At 44.5% G+C, this 16,260-nt stretch overlaps 1 protein-coding gene across 1 annotated transcript in view; it reads left to right on the forward strand.

Annotated features, from left to right (window-relative positions):
- MEGF9 (multiple EGF like domains 9) overlaps window positions 1-16,260 on the forward strand; it is an 88,862-nt gene that overhangs the window by 62,463 nt on the left and 10,139 nt on the right. The window contains exons 3-4 of the mRNA XM_050927085.1: window positions 10,969-11,108; window positions 15,659-15,802. Coding sequence (XP_050783042.1) covers window positions 10,969-11,108; window positions 15,659-15,802 — 284 coding nt within the window. The remainder of the gene's footprint in view (window positions 1-10,968; window positions 11,109-15,658; window positions 15,803-16,260) is intronic.

The following is a 16,260-nucleotide window of genomic DNA, read 5'->3' on the forward strand; positions in this document are numbered from 1 at the left end:
TACGTCAAAGTAAAATTACCTACACAGGGAGTTATACTGGTGCAGCTACAGCAGTTTAAATTCGAACCATATCTTATCCTGGTATAACTTTCCACGTAGACAAGCCATTAGAGACTGGAAGAGATGTATATGGCTGTGACTTCACTTGGAAAAATAGCTGTATTTTGAAAGCATGTTAAGCTAGTGCATGTTAGACTAAACTGTGTCGTGATCCTAGTGAAGACGAGGCAATGGTAGTTTTAATCTTTATTAAACCTTTACCTCAACCAGCTAATAGAAATCTGGTCTTCACTAGGTTAATAACACTGGTTAGTTCCCAAGGATTGACTTGACCTGGGTTAAAAATGCACCTTTTTTTCATAGTGAAAACAAGGCTTAAAGATTAAAGCAGGGACTGAGAGTCAGGTCTGCTGGGTTCTGGTCCTGGCTCTGCCACTGATTTGGCAAGCAACATTGGAAGATTCTCTTCACTTCTCCATGCCTCAGTTTCCCCATCTGTAAATTGGGATAGCAATCTTTACTTCCCTCACTGCGGTGTTGTGAGGCTTAATTAGTCCAGGCTGAGATCCTTGGCTGAAATGCACTGTAGCACTGCACAGCATTCTGTTATCTCCCTGCTTCGTTATGCAGTTGTCTAGCTAAAAGAGCAGCCTATTAGTATTCAAAGCTGAATTTGTAGAGGTTTTCAGCAAATACCCAGGGCTTGTGCATGTAGCCTTAGGCGTGGGGTATATCACGTTTGAGGGATATCTTGTCATTCTGTACCATTTAAAAAGAAATTGTGATGTATGCTTGTAAATGCCAGAGTGTAGGTGTTCTGCCCCCGGAGGGGGATCTCACGCTTTGTATGCCCAGTAAAGGGCATGAAAATGGAACCTCCCTAGGAACATTTTTACTTCACTGTGTCCCCTGCAGCAGAGGATGCACTGACTCTGAAAGGGGAATTCCACTTGATGGACAGTTTTGGCACTGTGCGTGCCCTCTGTGTAGGGGTCTCCCTTTGAGATGCTGACCCTGCCCGCCTTGTTCCCATGGATTGAAACAGCATTGCTGATGTTACTGGCGGATTCAGTCAGCCTTATGTTTGGCATGATCTGTACACAAAGCCTGGCATTTCTGAAAGAGCCTAGCAGAGTTGGGCATTGAGAGCCGGGGGCCTGATTCACCAAGGTTCCTAAAGATGCAGAGAGGGGCCCAGTGTACCTAGTTTTACAAAAGCACCTAAGGAACCGAACTGCCATTGAAAGTTACATAATCACTTTTGTAAATCCTACTACGCACCTCTCTGCATTTTTAGGTGCCTAAATCCCTTTAACTCTGGCCCTGAGCGTTTAACTCCCATGTGCCCCTTAGAAAAACCCAGGCCAAACCTTTATTTTTTTTCTTTTAAAATAACTGCTCCCATGTTTATTGACTAGCAGAGCAGAAGTGATGGTTCATCTCCCAACTAATGCCTTGTCAGCACCTCTGTGAATGAACGAATTTTTATTTCTAATGGAAATCGTTGCATGTGGGCAACATAAAAGCAGTGGAAAGTGGCTAAGAGTATGTTTTGTTGTGTGCTTAAATTAGCTAAGTATCTATTATGATTTCTCATCTTTTACAGCTTATTAAACTCCCCATAGTCAGTAAATTGTGAACCTGGATATTACTTCTGTTTGCTGACAGGAATAATTCACAAACTTCTGTCCCTCGAAGCAATTTATTACCGATGGCTCCTCCCGCAGAAAATTGCCGGTTGTTACCCTCTCTTACAGCAGCTGTGGCCTCCAAGAAATGCTGTTATTTCCCTCTAGCAGGCTTCCCCATTCCTATGTTTCTGCTCTAGAGCTGCACCTCACCTGCTGGATGAATCAGTGCTCTTAAAAATATTGAATCAAGACTTCTAAAATCCTCAATATAAAATATTAATTGGAGTTTAGGGAGCAGGAGCATGGTGAGCTGGTGGCTAGGTCACTGGTATGGGATGGTAGAGATCTACCATCTATTCTTAGTTGTGCTGTGTGACCTTGGGCAAATTATTTTACCTTTCTCTGCCTCTGTTTCTCTTCCTGTTCTTTGTAAGCTCTTTGGCGTAGTGACCATCTTTTACTCCATGTTCCTACAATGCCTGGTATGGGTCCCTGGTCTTGGTTGGGGCCCCAGACTTCAGTGGAGTTACTTTGGATTTGCACTGCCCTAATGAAGGTCAAAATCCGACTCTAAAATTTTTGCAGAAATGCTTTTTTCTTAATAGGAGACTAAAGGCTGTAACAGTGCAGCTTCCAGGCCCCAGAAGGAGAGAGCACTTTTACAATCTTGGGGCCCTTTCCTTTGATTGCAAAAACACTTCATCAGGCAGGACATCTGCATAATTGGGTTTTTGCCATAAGGGTGTTTTTAAAAATAATGATGACAATACCAGACAAACTTGCCAAAAGGCACAACCTTGTTTTTCTGATTACTGAATATCCAGAAAAGATGACTAAAAAGGCTCACATACGTACATTCTCTGTATTCGTGTGAGCCAGTCACTTCTCCGTTAACTCTGCGTGGTATTGGTAACTTAAGCGGCAGGATAGACTAGTGGTTAGGGCCCTAACCTGGCCCATGAGCGATGAGGTTTCAATTCCTGATCCACAACAGTGGCTGATTGACAATGGGGCGAATAACACTTAGAGGCTATTTCTCCTCTTGCTCATTCCAGTTTGTGAAGGAAAATTAATGCTCGTTTAGAAACAGTGGATGAGAGGAGAATCAGATGTTCCGGCCAGGCCTACATTTAAACGTTAGGTCAACCCAGCTACAGAATTCTTCCATTGACCTAGCTACTGCCTCTCGGGGAGGTGGATTAACTACAGTGTCAGGGGAGTCCTTCCCCGGCTGTAGCGAGTGTCTACCCTGAAACTCTGCAACTGGGCCGCTGTAGCGGTTTAAGTGTAGACATGGCCCGAGTGTAGAAAATACATGGAGCCAAATTCTCCTCTGTATTAACGCTGATGCAATCCCAGGGACTTCAGCTAACTAGTACTAAAGAAACCATGGGCCAGATCCTCCGCTGCTGTAAATTGGAGTCACTCCATGGGTCAGTTTTGACTACTCCTGCTGAGGATCTGGCCCCATATCCCTAAATAGAGCAAGTTAATATCACACTTCTAACGCTCCAGGGCCCAATCCTACATTCCTCGTGCATCCCCAACTCCCATTTGCCCCCATGGGAGCTTTCAGCGTGCAAGGAATCCAGGATCAGGTGCTTAAAGATCAAGTGCTGCTGTTAAGTCTTATCTAGGTGAACCATTACCGTATGTCAATCTACAGCGCACTGGTATGCCACACTGTCTGTGTGGATCCTGCCAAAGCCTACTAAATTTTTCCTGGTGTGCAGTGAATTATACTGTTTTAGAGCAGAGTGCACTGGGGAGCTTTTAGTGCATAGTAGCAGGATCCACACAGACAATTAGTACATGGCACACTCGTGCCCTGTGGATTTATGCTCCAGCTGGCCACAGAGTAACTTGGCCTAGACAAATCTTTTGTTACTCCCGGGCAACTTTTCACCACACCATAAGTATTTCCTTTCAAAGCTGCATTGCTTATTGTCTAATAGCATTTCATTATTTGCCATTGAATACCCTTATCTCTGTTTGTATGAGCCCTGAAAAGGGGTAATTGGCGTAGGTCACCCCTCCTTTGGAGCAAAGTCTTTTTGTTCTGACTCTGTATGGTCCCTGCCACAACTGGGTCCTGATTCATGAGTTTCTGTGTCATGCTACAGTCATACAAACAATAACAACCTTGGAAGACCCCTTCTATTGAATCTCCCCCGGAATCAGTCTGTCGGGCGAGGATGATTGCCTGTGCAGTGCGGAGTGATTCTACCCCAAAGGCTCCTGCGTCTCCTTGGATCTTCTCCACTGGCTCGGGGTCACTGTGCTGCATCTCCCTGGCAGCATGGCTCCTCGGGAGAAGCACTGTCATTGCTCTCCCCAGCCACTGATGCTCCTAGGATCCCCATTAATAGTGTGGAGGAGTCCAGGCTCCGTTATCTCAGCTGGCTTATCCATGGGGCTTGTAGAGCACAATGCCAGTACCCTAGGCCCCCCTCTCTGAAGCCACATATCCCTGACCCCAGGGAGGGGGTGACCAGTGCCCGGGGTGGGGGAGATGGCTCTATGGAGGCGATACTTTTGGCCAGACGAGCTGGCCCTTTGACATTTATAAAATGCCCTTTCAGAGCTGTTAAGTATTCCGGCTCCGGTGATGGATTCCATATACACAAATTTTATCCACTGGCACAAAGCAAGGAATGTTTCACACAATGACTCAATGTTTGCTACAATAAAGCCATCCTTCTTCTCCCTTCCACAAAAGGAGCCCTCAGTGAGGTTGCATAATGGGCTTGGGGCTTCTTTGGCATCTGAATACACAGAAGGTGTTATTAAATTAGCACTGGGGAGCAAGTGTTTGGCTTTTAAGGGCTGTAATGGAACCAGAGAAGCAAGGAGATGAAAGTAAACCATGTGCTAATGGCTCCTCTGCTCTTTTCCTTATCTGTTAATGTCCCAATTAACTAAGCTGAAAATCAGTCTATAGGTCGTGATGGTTGTGTTAGGGCTCAGCATGCCCATGGCAAGTATTAATGGTGATGTTCCGCCATGGAAATGTCCCATACAAATTAGTATTAGAATGATAACTCTGCTAGAGTTGGGTGTAGCATTTCTGTAGCTGGGCTGGTCCCTGGATAAGGTGGTTGAGGTCATATCTTTTTATTGGACCATCTTCTGTTGGTGAGAGAGATAAGCTTTTAAGCTTACACAGATCTGAAGAGCTCTGTGCAGCTTGAAAACTTGTCTCTTTCACCAGCAGAAGTTGGTCCAATAACAGATATTACCCCACCCACCTTGTCTCTAACTTTTCTATCGGCAGTTTGAAATGTCCTAGAAAATTGAATAGAGAATTTTACCCCTGCTCTCGAATGCTATCAAATGTATTTAAAAAAAATCCTGTAGAAATGGACTCTCACAGAGATTCCTCGCTTGTAAAGAAAACCCAAACTATTACAACTCGCTATTGATTTTCTGTAAAAAGTGACAAAAGAGTCCTGTGGCACCTTTAAGACTAACAGATGTATTGGGGCATAAGCTTTCGTGGGTGAATACCCATTTCGTCAGACACATGCTCCAATACGTCCGTTACTCTGTAAGGTGCCACAGGACTCTTAGTCTGGTTCTTTAAAAAGCGACAAACACGGCTACCCCTCTGATACTGATTTTCTGTATCCCATAGCACTATACTGTATGAACAGCTACTTAGGACATGTTCATGCCTTCTCTCATCTATCCTGGGCTCATCACAGCCTGAAGGCCCTTTTGATGTGGGAAACTCTCCCACTGACAGCAATAGGAGTCTCATCAAGGTTCATTGTACTGCCTGATGTATGGATCACAGTGTGACATACTTGTATGTCTACACTGGAGTTGGAGATGTAATTTCCAGCTGGGTTACATGATGGCGCTAGCGTGCTAAGAACAGCAGGGTAGCTGCAGTGGTGTAAGTGATAGAATGGGTTGACCGCCCCAACTGTCAGATGGGATCATATTCGGGGGTAACTCACCCCACTGCTCGCTCATGCTGTCATGGCTGCACCTCTATTTTTAGCACACTGGCTTGATCAGAGCTAGCATGGGTATGTATACCCCAGCTGGCAGTTACACCTCTAGCCCCCGTTTCACATCTCAGCCAGCCCGATATTTTAAGGTTATTTTTCCTAACAAGCCCTTAGGTCCCCAGACAGGTCTCTGCTGTGCGTTGCAGAGAATAGCATAGTGCACAAACCACAAGATGAGAGAGATTGTGGTGGTGGTGGTGGCGGTGGCGATGGTGGCAGCAGCTGATCAGAAGGTGCTCTGCAGCTTCAGGACATGGCATTGGGTAGGATCAGGGGAAGGAGATAGGATCAGCTGCTCTCTGTAGTGTGGTCCCTGTGTGTCCAGGAAGGTTTCCAAGTAGCCAGCTGACAGCCAGAAAAATGGTCCTGGATGGTTACCCAGCAACCCCTCGGCCCCGTGACTTCACCCTCCAGTGCTGTCAACAAGGGGGTCGTGTTATTGCCATTACCAGTGTGGGCTACGTAGCAACGCAGCTCCTGAATGGAATGATTTGGCCCACGGAGCTGTTCAAAGATCTTCAGATGCTTCTGCTCTCTCTAGGTGCCTGAGCCCTTGTCATTGATTAAAAGGGGTGGGTGGGAGAGGGGCATCCATGCCCCTCAAGGAATGATTCGGAGGCAACTCTGCAGAGGTGTGGGGTTTCCTGCATCCCATATGGCCATTCCCTCTGGGGGCTAGAATGCAGCCCTGGTGAACGGAAACAAAACCAAACCATGTTTTACAGGCCCATCTGGTTCTGGTGTGGGGTTCTCTTTTCTGCAGGTCTTTTATCTTGTTTACGTCCCACCCCCTCCATCCCTTGGCGATTGCCCTACAGACTTTCCACTCCTTTATCTGTCCGGATCATCTGAGAACAATGTTCACACACAGTAATATTTCTGTGTTCCTCTCCTTCTGACTTGTGCTGTTTCCTTCATTCTAGCCCTGGTGCTCCAGGTTCTTGATGATCTAGCCGGTGGAGTGTTCCCAACTTCTCCAGCAGGTGTTAGGCTCCGTATTCTGTGCTACTCTCCTTCTCCATCAAGGTGACTCCATTTAAATCTCTGTGCTCTGCTAGCATACAGTGCAATGGCACATCAGCCCCAGACTTTTTAAACCCCTGCCATGCTCACGTGCTGTTCGGGACCCAAATTGGGCTGTTAAATGCGCTTGTGCCTTGCAATGGCAAGAATTTTTTTGAATCACTAGGTGATGTCCGACTACAGGGTGCATTGTAAAATCCATGCACCCTGGATAAAGTATGTACTGTCACAGATGCAAATAGAATCCCAGGCGGGCAGCCACCCTTTGGTACCAGAAATCAAGATTTTCCAACAGGGCCCTCCACTGCATGAATGCCGAGAGCTAAAAAATTGTTGGCTTCCGCGTGGTTAATCATTTGAAATAGTAACCAACCAATTTATGTTGCTGTGTCTTAATAGTCTCCCTCCCCAAAATATTCCTGGCTTGTTCTGCAAATCCAATTCAGTTCTCACTCTTCAAGTATTAAACTGTGGGTCTTTTCTTTCAAGTCTTTGGATTTTTTATAGGCACAATTGCTCTAGTAACAGGGCTTTTTTTGTGATTTCAGTGTGTTTATACCATTGACCTTTGCTTCGAAAAGTGTTCAACAGTCTTCACTGGGCTGGAGCTCTGAAAGGCAGTGTTGTAAAGGCTTTATGCTATAGAAGCAGTGACCACAAGCAATGCTTTATATTTACTGAGTGATTTAATCTTACACATGCACAACTTGGCTCGATGCCATGTGTAATGTGGAGAAAAGTCCTCCTAGAGAAGCACTGATACCAAACTTTCCAAAACTTTTTTAAAATAACTTCCTATCCTGCTATTTTTAATTTAACAAGTAAAATCCATGGGTGTTGTCCCAAGAACACTGCATTTAAGTACAGAGGAGTCCTAGGGAAAAAAAAACTTTGTTTAAAATGAAGCAGGAGTCTGGCTGGAAAGAGGTTGCTGGGGAGGAGAGTCCTGTTAAAGTAAATGCCTGGTCAGTATTAAGGTGAGAAAATAAGGAATGCCCCAGAATCAAGGGAAACGAGCCCAGGAGACTAAATTTGAAACAGCTCTAGGAAATGATTCTGTAAACTCTTACTTGTGGGACTACTCACATGAAGGAATGGGCCCTTAATTTGTACGCCATCTCCGAATACTGTCCAGAGTTAAACCTGGTTAGAGTTCAGTTTGAAATCAGCAATAGCCAGGGAGAAGAACAGATGTGTTTTTCAGCTGAAATTTGAAACAAGGCAGAGATAATCAGCGAAGCAGAGTGACAAGGACCTGTTATGACTGAGCTATGCCCTGTGCAGGAACAAGAGGGATGGGGACACTTTGCACTTACCCTGTCTTTGAGCATTTGGACTGCTCTAACTTGCACCTGGCTGCTCATGGCCACAAGGAGCCATTTCAGAAACTGGGATTAGCTCCAGTATTTCCCTTTTTCCTCTGACCTTTAAATCAAGAGAAATTCTCCAGGGGCCATATCCACCCAGTTTATGGCCTCTTTGCACTGCTGGAGCAGCATAAAGGAGCCAATTCTTCTTTGCATTATGGCTCCTTTATGCTACTCCAGCAATGGCCACTGGGATTTAAGACACCCAAAAACCATACTGCCGAAAGAAGAAGAGTTGCAAAGGACCATTCAAGATGGAAATGCATTCGGCACGTTACCAGGGTTACATCTCACCATGTGTCTCTCCTGCTGCATCTCCCTGGTAGCCAAGTTCCTAGCGCTCCTCAGTGTATTTCAACTGACAATCCCCTTGAGATAGGGAAGTGCTGTCACCCCCATTTTATAGGTGGGGAAGTGAGGCCCAGAGAGATCAGGTGACTTGCCCAAAGTCACATGGGGAGATTGTGATGGTACAGGGAATTGAACAAAGGGCTCCAAAGTTCCACACTTGCCCCCTTACAGCAAGACCATCCTTCTTCTAGGGGAGCAACATGTGTGTGATGGGGGCAGGAGGGTTACTTGTCACATGTTATCCCCTTAGCCTCCCTCAGGTTCCTACTGCATTTGATGATCCAATTCAAAATTGCTTTATTTTATTAAGCCCTTCCTGGGCTTGCTCCAGTCCCCCTCACAGACCTGGTCTGTTTCCTCCCTCTCCATTCATGCCTGCCCTGGTTAGCACTGGCCTATTCTGTCTCCCCCTTCCCACAACTCCTGCCATTCTTGATGAGAGAGCTGCCTTCTGTCCATGCAGAATAGTTGTGGGAGGGCAGAAAAGGCTATGACGTAGCCATGGTGGCGTGTACAATGGATTTCCATCTTGAATGGTCCCTTGCAAGTTGTCTTCCTTTGGCAAGAGTCAGTATGGGAGGATTTAGGTTTATTAAATCCCTCAAAATTGTAACTTCCAACCACATTGTGGTCAGGCTCATGCTCTACTTCCTTCAACCTCAACTGTATAAATAAACCTCCTGTAATCTTCTGCACGCTGGACACAACGCCGCTGTTGCAATCATCTTGTTCTTAACTGATGCAAGACTGCAACTTGCCAGGACCATAAGTAGATCCTTGCTTATGACAAGCTCAAACCAAAGGATGTTAAGAATACACCGTAACACATTTGACACTAAAAACGGCTGTTTCCTCGCCTCAGCTGTTTTTAATGGCCATTTTTCTGCTTCAGATAAGAGTTGTATCATAATACCAGGGAGATGAAGGTCATATAAGTACCTTTTATTTTATTTTTATATATGTGTGTGTGTGTTATAATAGAATCTAGGAGTTCTGACCCCTAGCTTTGTGCTTTAACCATCGCTGCAAGCTTCCTCTCTCTTCTGTCTCAGATGAGTTCTAGCTTATAAATCCGATGCATTTCAGTCAGTGTGTACAATGAAGCTAGACTAGTTCATGGGTTCTTGACCTGGGAATCAAAACTATTCCGCCCTTGTCCGTACTGGTAGATGAGATGAGGTCCCAGCTAGAGGGGAAAGGGAGTCCTGCTATGGCATAGGTTTAGAATGACAGGTCTAGTTGGTTTCACTTTCCGACTCCATCAGTCTAATCAGTCTTGTTTTCTACAGAGCTGTTAGCTCCATCACACTGTAGCTCTGTGCTGCAAATCATGCAGGAGAAATGTTCAAATGTAAATGAAAAATGGTTTCAATTTGCTTTGGGTTTAAACATCATGGAAACATTTCAATTAACTTTAGGTTTTGTGAAACCCTGTTTTTATTACCAAAGTTACATTTTGGGACTGAGCTGCCTAACAGCATCTCTTTAAATTCTGCCTCTGCTGGCTGCAGTTCCTGATATGACGTGAGAGGCTAATGAAACATATTTCTTGCTCTTTTCTGTAATCAGTCCATTAAACGTGTTGGAAATTCATATTTTGAAAGTGTTTCTTTGTTTAGCCTTGGGCTAGATTTGTGTGTTTTCCTTCTCTCTCTCTCTCTCTGTGGCGGGGGGGTGTGTGTGCTCTGGGTATTTCCTATTTTTGCAAGCAAACTATCAAGAGAAATATCAAAGTATGTTAATTTTTTAAAATGGTGCTGTCCAAAAACACTGTAATCTACAGGGTTTAATTAAAAACAACACATAAATAGTACATCTAGCTATTCTGGACCTCAGCCTCTGTTAGTGTTAATAGGCTTTTCATAGATGCGGTTAGTTGTCTCTTCTTCCCCTGCAAGAACTGTCCAGAATAATTGATGTTTGTTTAGGATGGCACAGCAAATGCTGAGATACTGAATAAAAGTCCAGTACTGTACTCTCAAAGAGGTTTGTAGAAGCTTTGGTTAAGCATCTGATTTTAGGGGGTTACTTATCTGAACCAAACTCCAACTCTGAACTGTGGTCGTCATCTTTCATTTGCTGCTACATCGCAGTAGTGCCCCAAATGGTTTAGGTGCTTTCCAGTCACAGAGGAAGACAGTCTTTTTGTCCTCAAGAATTCACAGTCTGACAAGGGTCATCCATTGCTTATTGATACCTAGAGATGTGTAAGTCAATGAGAGAGCTCTTTCAAAGGGAGAGATGAGTCATTGCGTTGCTGTGCTCAGAAAGGGACCATTATCAGACGATAAAGTGTGAACTGAAAGCTAATACAAGGTCAAATTCTGTGCGCAGTTACACCCACACAACCCCATGAACTCGATGAGGTAGTACAGGTGTCTTGTACTCCAGTAATACTCCCTTGTGTTTTATATTCCAGCAGTTACGTTTCTGGTGAACATTTGCAGCATGTTCATGACGTTGTTAGAGGAACAGATTCCCCCTTGGGAAAGGAGAGCATTGCACCCATGAGACTGAGAACAGAAGTTACCAAGTTATCAAGTAGCACATTTAAATTTCTTACGTTTTTTTCCTTCGCAGCTTTGGAAAATGCCAGTGTAAAGTTGGGGTAACCGGCTTCAAGTGTGACCAGTGCCATGATGGATACTACTGGGTCAACCAAACCAGCTGTGAACCATGCCAGTGCAATAACTATTCCAACAGCTGCGATGTCTTAACAGGTACAATACTTCTGACCGCTTAGAGCTAAGTTCTCCTCCATAACATTGGTGGGGCTTCATTGAGGTCAGCAAGGTTGCAGTGGTGACTGAGTGGTGGTTTGGGTCCTTAGTATCTATTCTAGAGTACATCTACATAGCAAGCAGAAATCCGCAGCACGGAGTCTACAGGCTCAGGCTCATGTGGCTCGATTCTACGGTACTAAAAATAGCTGTGTAGACATTTGGGTCCCTCCCTAGGTTTCGGAGCTCAGGCTCCAGCCCAAGCCGGAACAGCTACACAGCTATTTTTAGCTCCACAGCCCAAGTCTATAGACCTGAGCTCTGAGACTTGCTGGTGTGTATTTCTACTTCCTATGTAGATGTACCTGTAGTCAGCTGTCCCCTGATTTCGGCCATTGTATTTAGAGTCATAGAGTTTAAAGCCAGAAGGGACCACCTGTGTAACACAGGCCACTAAATACCACCTAGCCATCTGCACACCAAGCCCAACAACCAGAATTAGACGAAATATTACAGCCCTCAGAAGATAATCTCTCCAATCTCACCCCTTTGATCTGTATCTTTTATTTAATTGTACTTGTGCATAGGGCATAAAATCATCTACTTGCACCACAAACTCGATCATTTTGGATCTGATCCTCTTCCCACTGAAGTTGGTGTGGGCTTTGCCATTCACTTCGACAGCAATATTGAGCCTTTGTTATGTCTAGGGCTCCAACTAGGAATCCAGGGCCCCATTGTTCTAGACCCTATACCAAAAGACAATCCTGACCCAAAAGAGCTTACTTATTTCTGTACCTTTTATTCCCCAGAAGTATGGATTATTCAGGTGCTGGCTGAATGTAACCTGTATTGTCACAAATAACACTATGAGCGCTGCAGAAATGGGCCATTCATACTTGTTTCTGGTTTTTAATGCATTTGCTTCCTGTCCATTTTGTGTTGACTTTCCTTGAACATTGTGTCCATTTAAACACATTTTCTGTGCTGAAAAAAGTAAATTGCCTTTCTGGGTCCCTTCACACCACAACCCCAAAGAGAGAGAATATCATGTGACTTTCACGACCTATCCTGGCTGAGCAACAGAGGTCCAATGTTGAAATTCAAACTTATGTTGATGAGCCACAGAGTAAAATAAAACTCACCAAAAGTTTGTCTCGTGAGTTAGCAGTAGGCAATGAATTCAAGAAGTTTGCAGCTTGTTTGCCAACAGCCTGTGAGCAGGACACAGAATTAATCGAATGATTTGTTTGTAATTATTTGCTCTGTTCTAGTATTTATTACTACATTGTCTGCGCATTTCTAACAAAGACACAGAGTCAATATTGACAGTCGCAGAATTAAGTCTCAGCAGATAACACCTTCATTGCTTTCTACAGAAGAACAAATTTAATGGGAAATCTAGCAGATATTAGAACTTTTTTCGGTGTGACCCTGATTCAGCAAAGCACTGGCTCATATACTTAATTTTAAGTATGTGATTAAGTCCCATTGAAGTCATGGGACATAAGAACATGTTTCAAGTTAAGGTGTGCTGAAGTGCCTGGCTGAGTCAGAGCCTTTGTGTGTTTTTTAGCTATTTGATATGAAATTACATACCAAAAAAAGAGAACAAAAAACCAGCTAAGCAGTCAGTCTATGAAGGCAAAACCCTTTGCCATGAGTGTCAAAGGTCGTCTTTATAGATCAGATTGCAGAATCGAAGCCTAACCGTATTACTGTTAGTTTAATCTATGGGCTGGTCTACATTCGGGGGGGGGGGGGGGTAATCGATCTAAGATATGCAACTTCAGCTGCATGAATAGCGTAGCTGAAGTCGAAGTATCTTAGATCGATTTACCTTGGGTTCTCATGGCGCGGGATTGACGTCTGTGGCTCCCCGTGTTGACTCCGCTACCGCTGCTCGCTCCGGTGGAGTTCCGGAGTCAACAGGAGCGCGTTCGGGGATTGATCGCTACCCGCCAATACGGCGGGTAGTCTGGACGTACCCTATGATGGAATGGTAGAAAGTTCCTATTCTTTCTTTACTTGCATTTCCTTTTTATCGTTGAAGCAGAAAAACAGGTAGTAAATTAGATCTGATTTCTAAGAAGTAATATATGCATGTAGCTCTTGATATGAACTAGAGATTGCACTTTGTTTCACCTTTCCAGCTTTATATAAAAGTTTATGTTCCTTGTCAATGCCAACTTTTCTATTGCATTAATACTGTGTTGTGGGCTCCCTCTTGTGGCTAATTGAAAACCTACATTGTTCTGACAAATCCCAGTTGGAAAATGTGACGGAATTTCATATAAAGGATGTTTTCTCACAGTATGTTGTATGGATACGGGTTCATTAGGTTTTAGTGTGTTAAAGAAAAGTAGTTAGAGCAGGCAGGCTGGAAATCAAGAATCCCGGGCTTTTTTCTTACACATACTGCCTTGTATAAGTCACTTCACCTCTCTTGTGTCTGACTGTATTCATCTGTAAAATAAGTGTAACAACACCTACCTACCCGAGGAGCCACCAGGCTTAGTTAATGCTTGAAAGGTGCAATCAGAATCAAAACTGTTCTGAAATATTAATGCTTTCCACAGAGAAGAAAGCGATCCCTGGTCCAAAACCTTTAGGATGCTTTGTACAATTGAGTGACCTATTGGTCCATTGGCAACGCAGCCAGTTGGAGTATTGCAGAGGAAGATGCTTGCAACTCCTGCTGATAGGAAAGGATGTGGTCTTGAAATGGACAGGTCTGCACAGAAAACGTGTGCAGCTACTCCAGATTTAGGGCAGCATAATTGAGAGCTAAGTCTAACTCAAGTGCCTCAAAGCTGAGTAGGTGAGACCCCCCTCTAGTAGTTGACTCTCCATGATTCATTCAACCCTTGGTCTCCATGGTGAGATTGCCAAAAGAGGTTGCAATTAGGGGGTGGTGGTTTCCATCGTGTGGACATCTCTCTGACTGAGACCACCAGCTCAAGACATACAGGCCACTGCACAAGAAGCAAATATTGACTAGAAGACTGAGTTATGGAGCACTGCAAGCACCCGTAGTCACCGCCAGCCTTCTCCATATGGTCAGGTGGTTTCAAAAAGCAATACCCAGCCAGTTAGTCATTCTCCCATTAGTCGGCAGATCAAATACCAGGACAAATTGTATTTGCCTGGAGACTCCCAGTCCCCAGGGTTGCTGGTGCACCAGCAAGAAAGACAAAGAGTAATGTAATGTACCTGGGCTTGCATGATGCTTGAACAGCCTTGACTGATGTTACAAGGAACTATATCGTGTTTAAACTCTAGTCTGAACATGAACCTGATGGGGATTTTATATGCCTGGTTGCTGCTGATGCTAGCATCCCCCGCAGAACCCTGACAGCTTAGCACAGCAAGTGAGCGCTCTGGAACTACGCTGCTCTGCACCATCCTGGTTTGTGGAGAGGCTGCTTTTACCTTTCAGAGGCTTGTACTTGGGATTTAATCAAATAAGCTTCCCCTGGGTCACCTCCATCCCTCAGTAGGAGGCTTGTTGAAGCAGATGATGTTCCTGTTGATGGATGAGCTTTTGATAGGGGCTGCATTTATATTGCCAGCAGGATTTGCTTCCTTTGTTTGCAGTAACATCAAATGGAATTTGACAAAGGGCTAGATCATGCCACAAGGGTATAGCCTCTAGTAAGAGGCAATGTGTTGCTTTGCTGTTCCAGGAGCACCCCAGAGAAGTCATTTTGGCTCAGGAACCTCAATTCCTTCTCTGCTCCCCCAGCATTTCTCCAGGGGGTTAGACCAGCACCAAATCCTCCCCCATGGCCCTGGCTCAGCTCTGCTGGTCAGTGCATTGGGAATGGAGCCACACCCCACGCACTCAGACCCAAGGTCCAGGTAACCTGTGCAAGGGAGTTCTTACTCCACCTCATGTCCTGCTATCATTGCAGCCTGCATCACATGCCCAATCTCTGAAACTTGAGAGCAGTACTACTGGCATTAGGATTGAGCCTGGTGTCAATGAATTTTGATTGGCAAAGAGGCCAAAGACAGATGCAACATAGACTTTTAACTGAATTCTTTGGTTAACTTAAACAGTGACATTGCAGTGATAGAACAAGTGTACAGCAGAAATCAAGGGAGCTGTCCTCGACATCCCCAGGGTGATCCTTACAGGGCCTTAACCCATCATACTGATTGTGACAGGTATTCCCAAGGCACCAAAAATCAGTGAGACTACTATTAATTGCATGAATTTATTAGTATAGGTAGGCCTACAGTTTCAAAAGTTCCGAGTGATTTTTGGGTGCTTATGTTTTTGACTGCCTAACTGGGGTAGGGGGTGACTGGTGGTCAGAAAGCATTGAGGTGCTCTAAATCAGATCCTTTGAATGTGTCTTAGGTCTAGCCCTAAGAAAAGAGGCATCCAAAATCACTAGTTACTTGTGAACATTTAGGCTGTGCAGTGTGTGTGTGTGTCTCTCTCTCTCTCGCTCTCTCTCGATGTAGATATTTAAAAATATCCTTGATAAAATGTTCTGCTGTTGCTAAATGAATTGTCTGTTGTTTTTGTTGATGTCTCTTAGGCACCTGTTTGAACTGCCAAGGAAATACGGAAGGAAGCCACTGTGAAAAATGTAAGGTGGGCTTCTTTAGAAGCATCCTCCCAAGCCACGAATGTAACCGCTGCCCATGTTCAACAGTGGCATCTACCGGCAGTTGCCAAATAAGTAAGGCTCTTCTTGTATGCTAGTGAAAGCAACTTCTTTCAATATATTTCACAGCTAAATTGTACTCAGAGTTGATTATCCTAGTGCGCCAGTTTGTAAGCTTTGCCTTTGAATCCCTCTTTCATGGGAACTGGAGTGTGTTATTGGAAGTGACATGTGACATTTCGGAGTGCAGGATTTATTGACCGTATTCTTGGAGTATTTATGATGCTTCTTGTGAGAGCAAGAAACCATTGTCTTGTTTTGCAGACAAAAAGACATAGATACAGTGGAGAGCTAGTCTGTGTTATCAGCAGTGGGTGAAATTCATCCTTCTGCAGAAAGTTAGCAACAAGCCTATGCAACCCTTAATTCCTGCTTAAGTGGAACTGAAGCAGTGCGTAGGCAACATGCTGGCCCTTTGACCAGGGGTAAATTTCACACAGTCTACACAGAAAATAGACCTGCACCAAATAATC

The sequence above is a fragment of the Gopherus flavomarginatus genome, chromosome 17, assembly GCF_025201925.1.
Source record: "Gopherus flavomarginatus isolate rGopFla2 chromosome 17, rGopFla2.mat.asm, whole genome shotgun sequence".
In the NCBI taxonomy this organism is placed as follows: domain Eukaryota; kingdom Metazoa; phylum Chordata; order Testudines; family Testudinidae; genus Gopherus; species Gopherus flavomarginatus.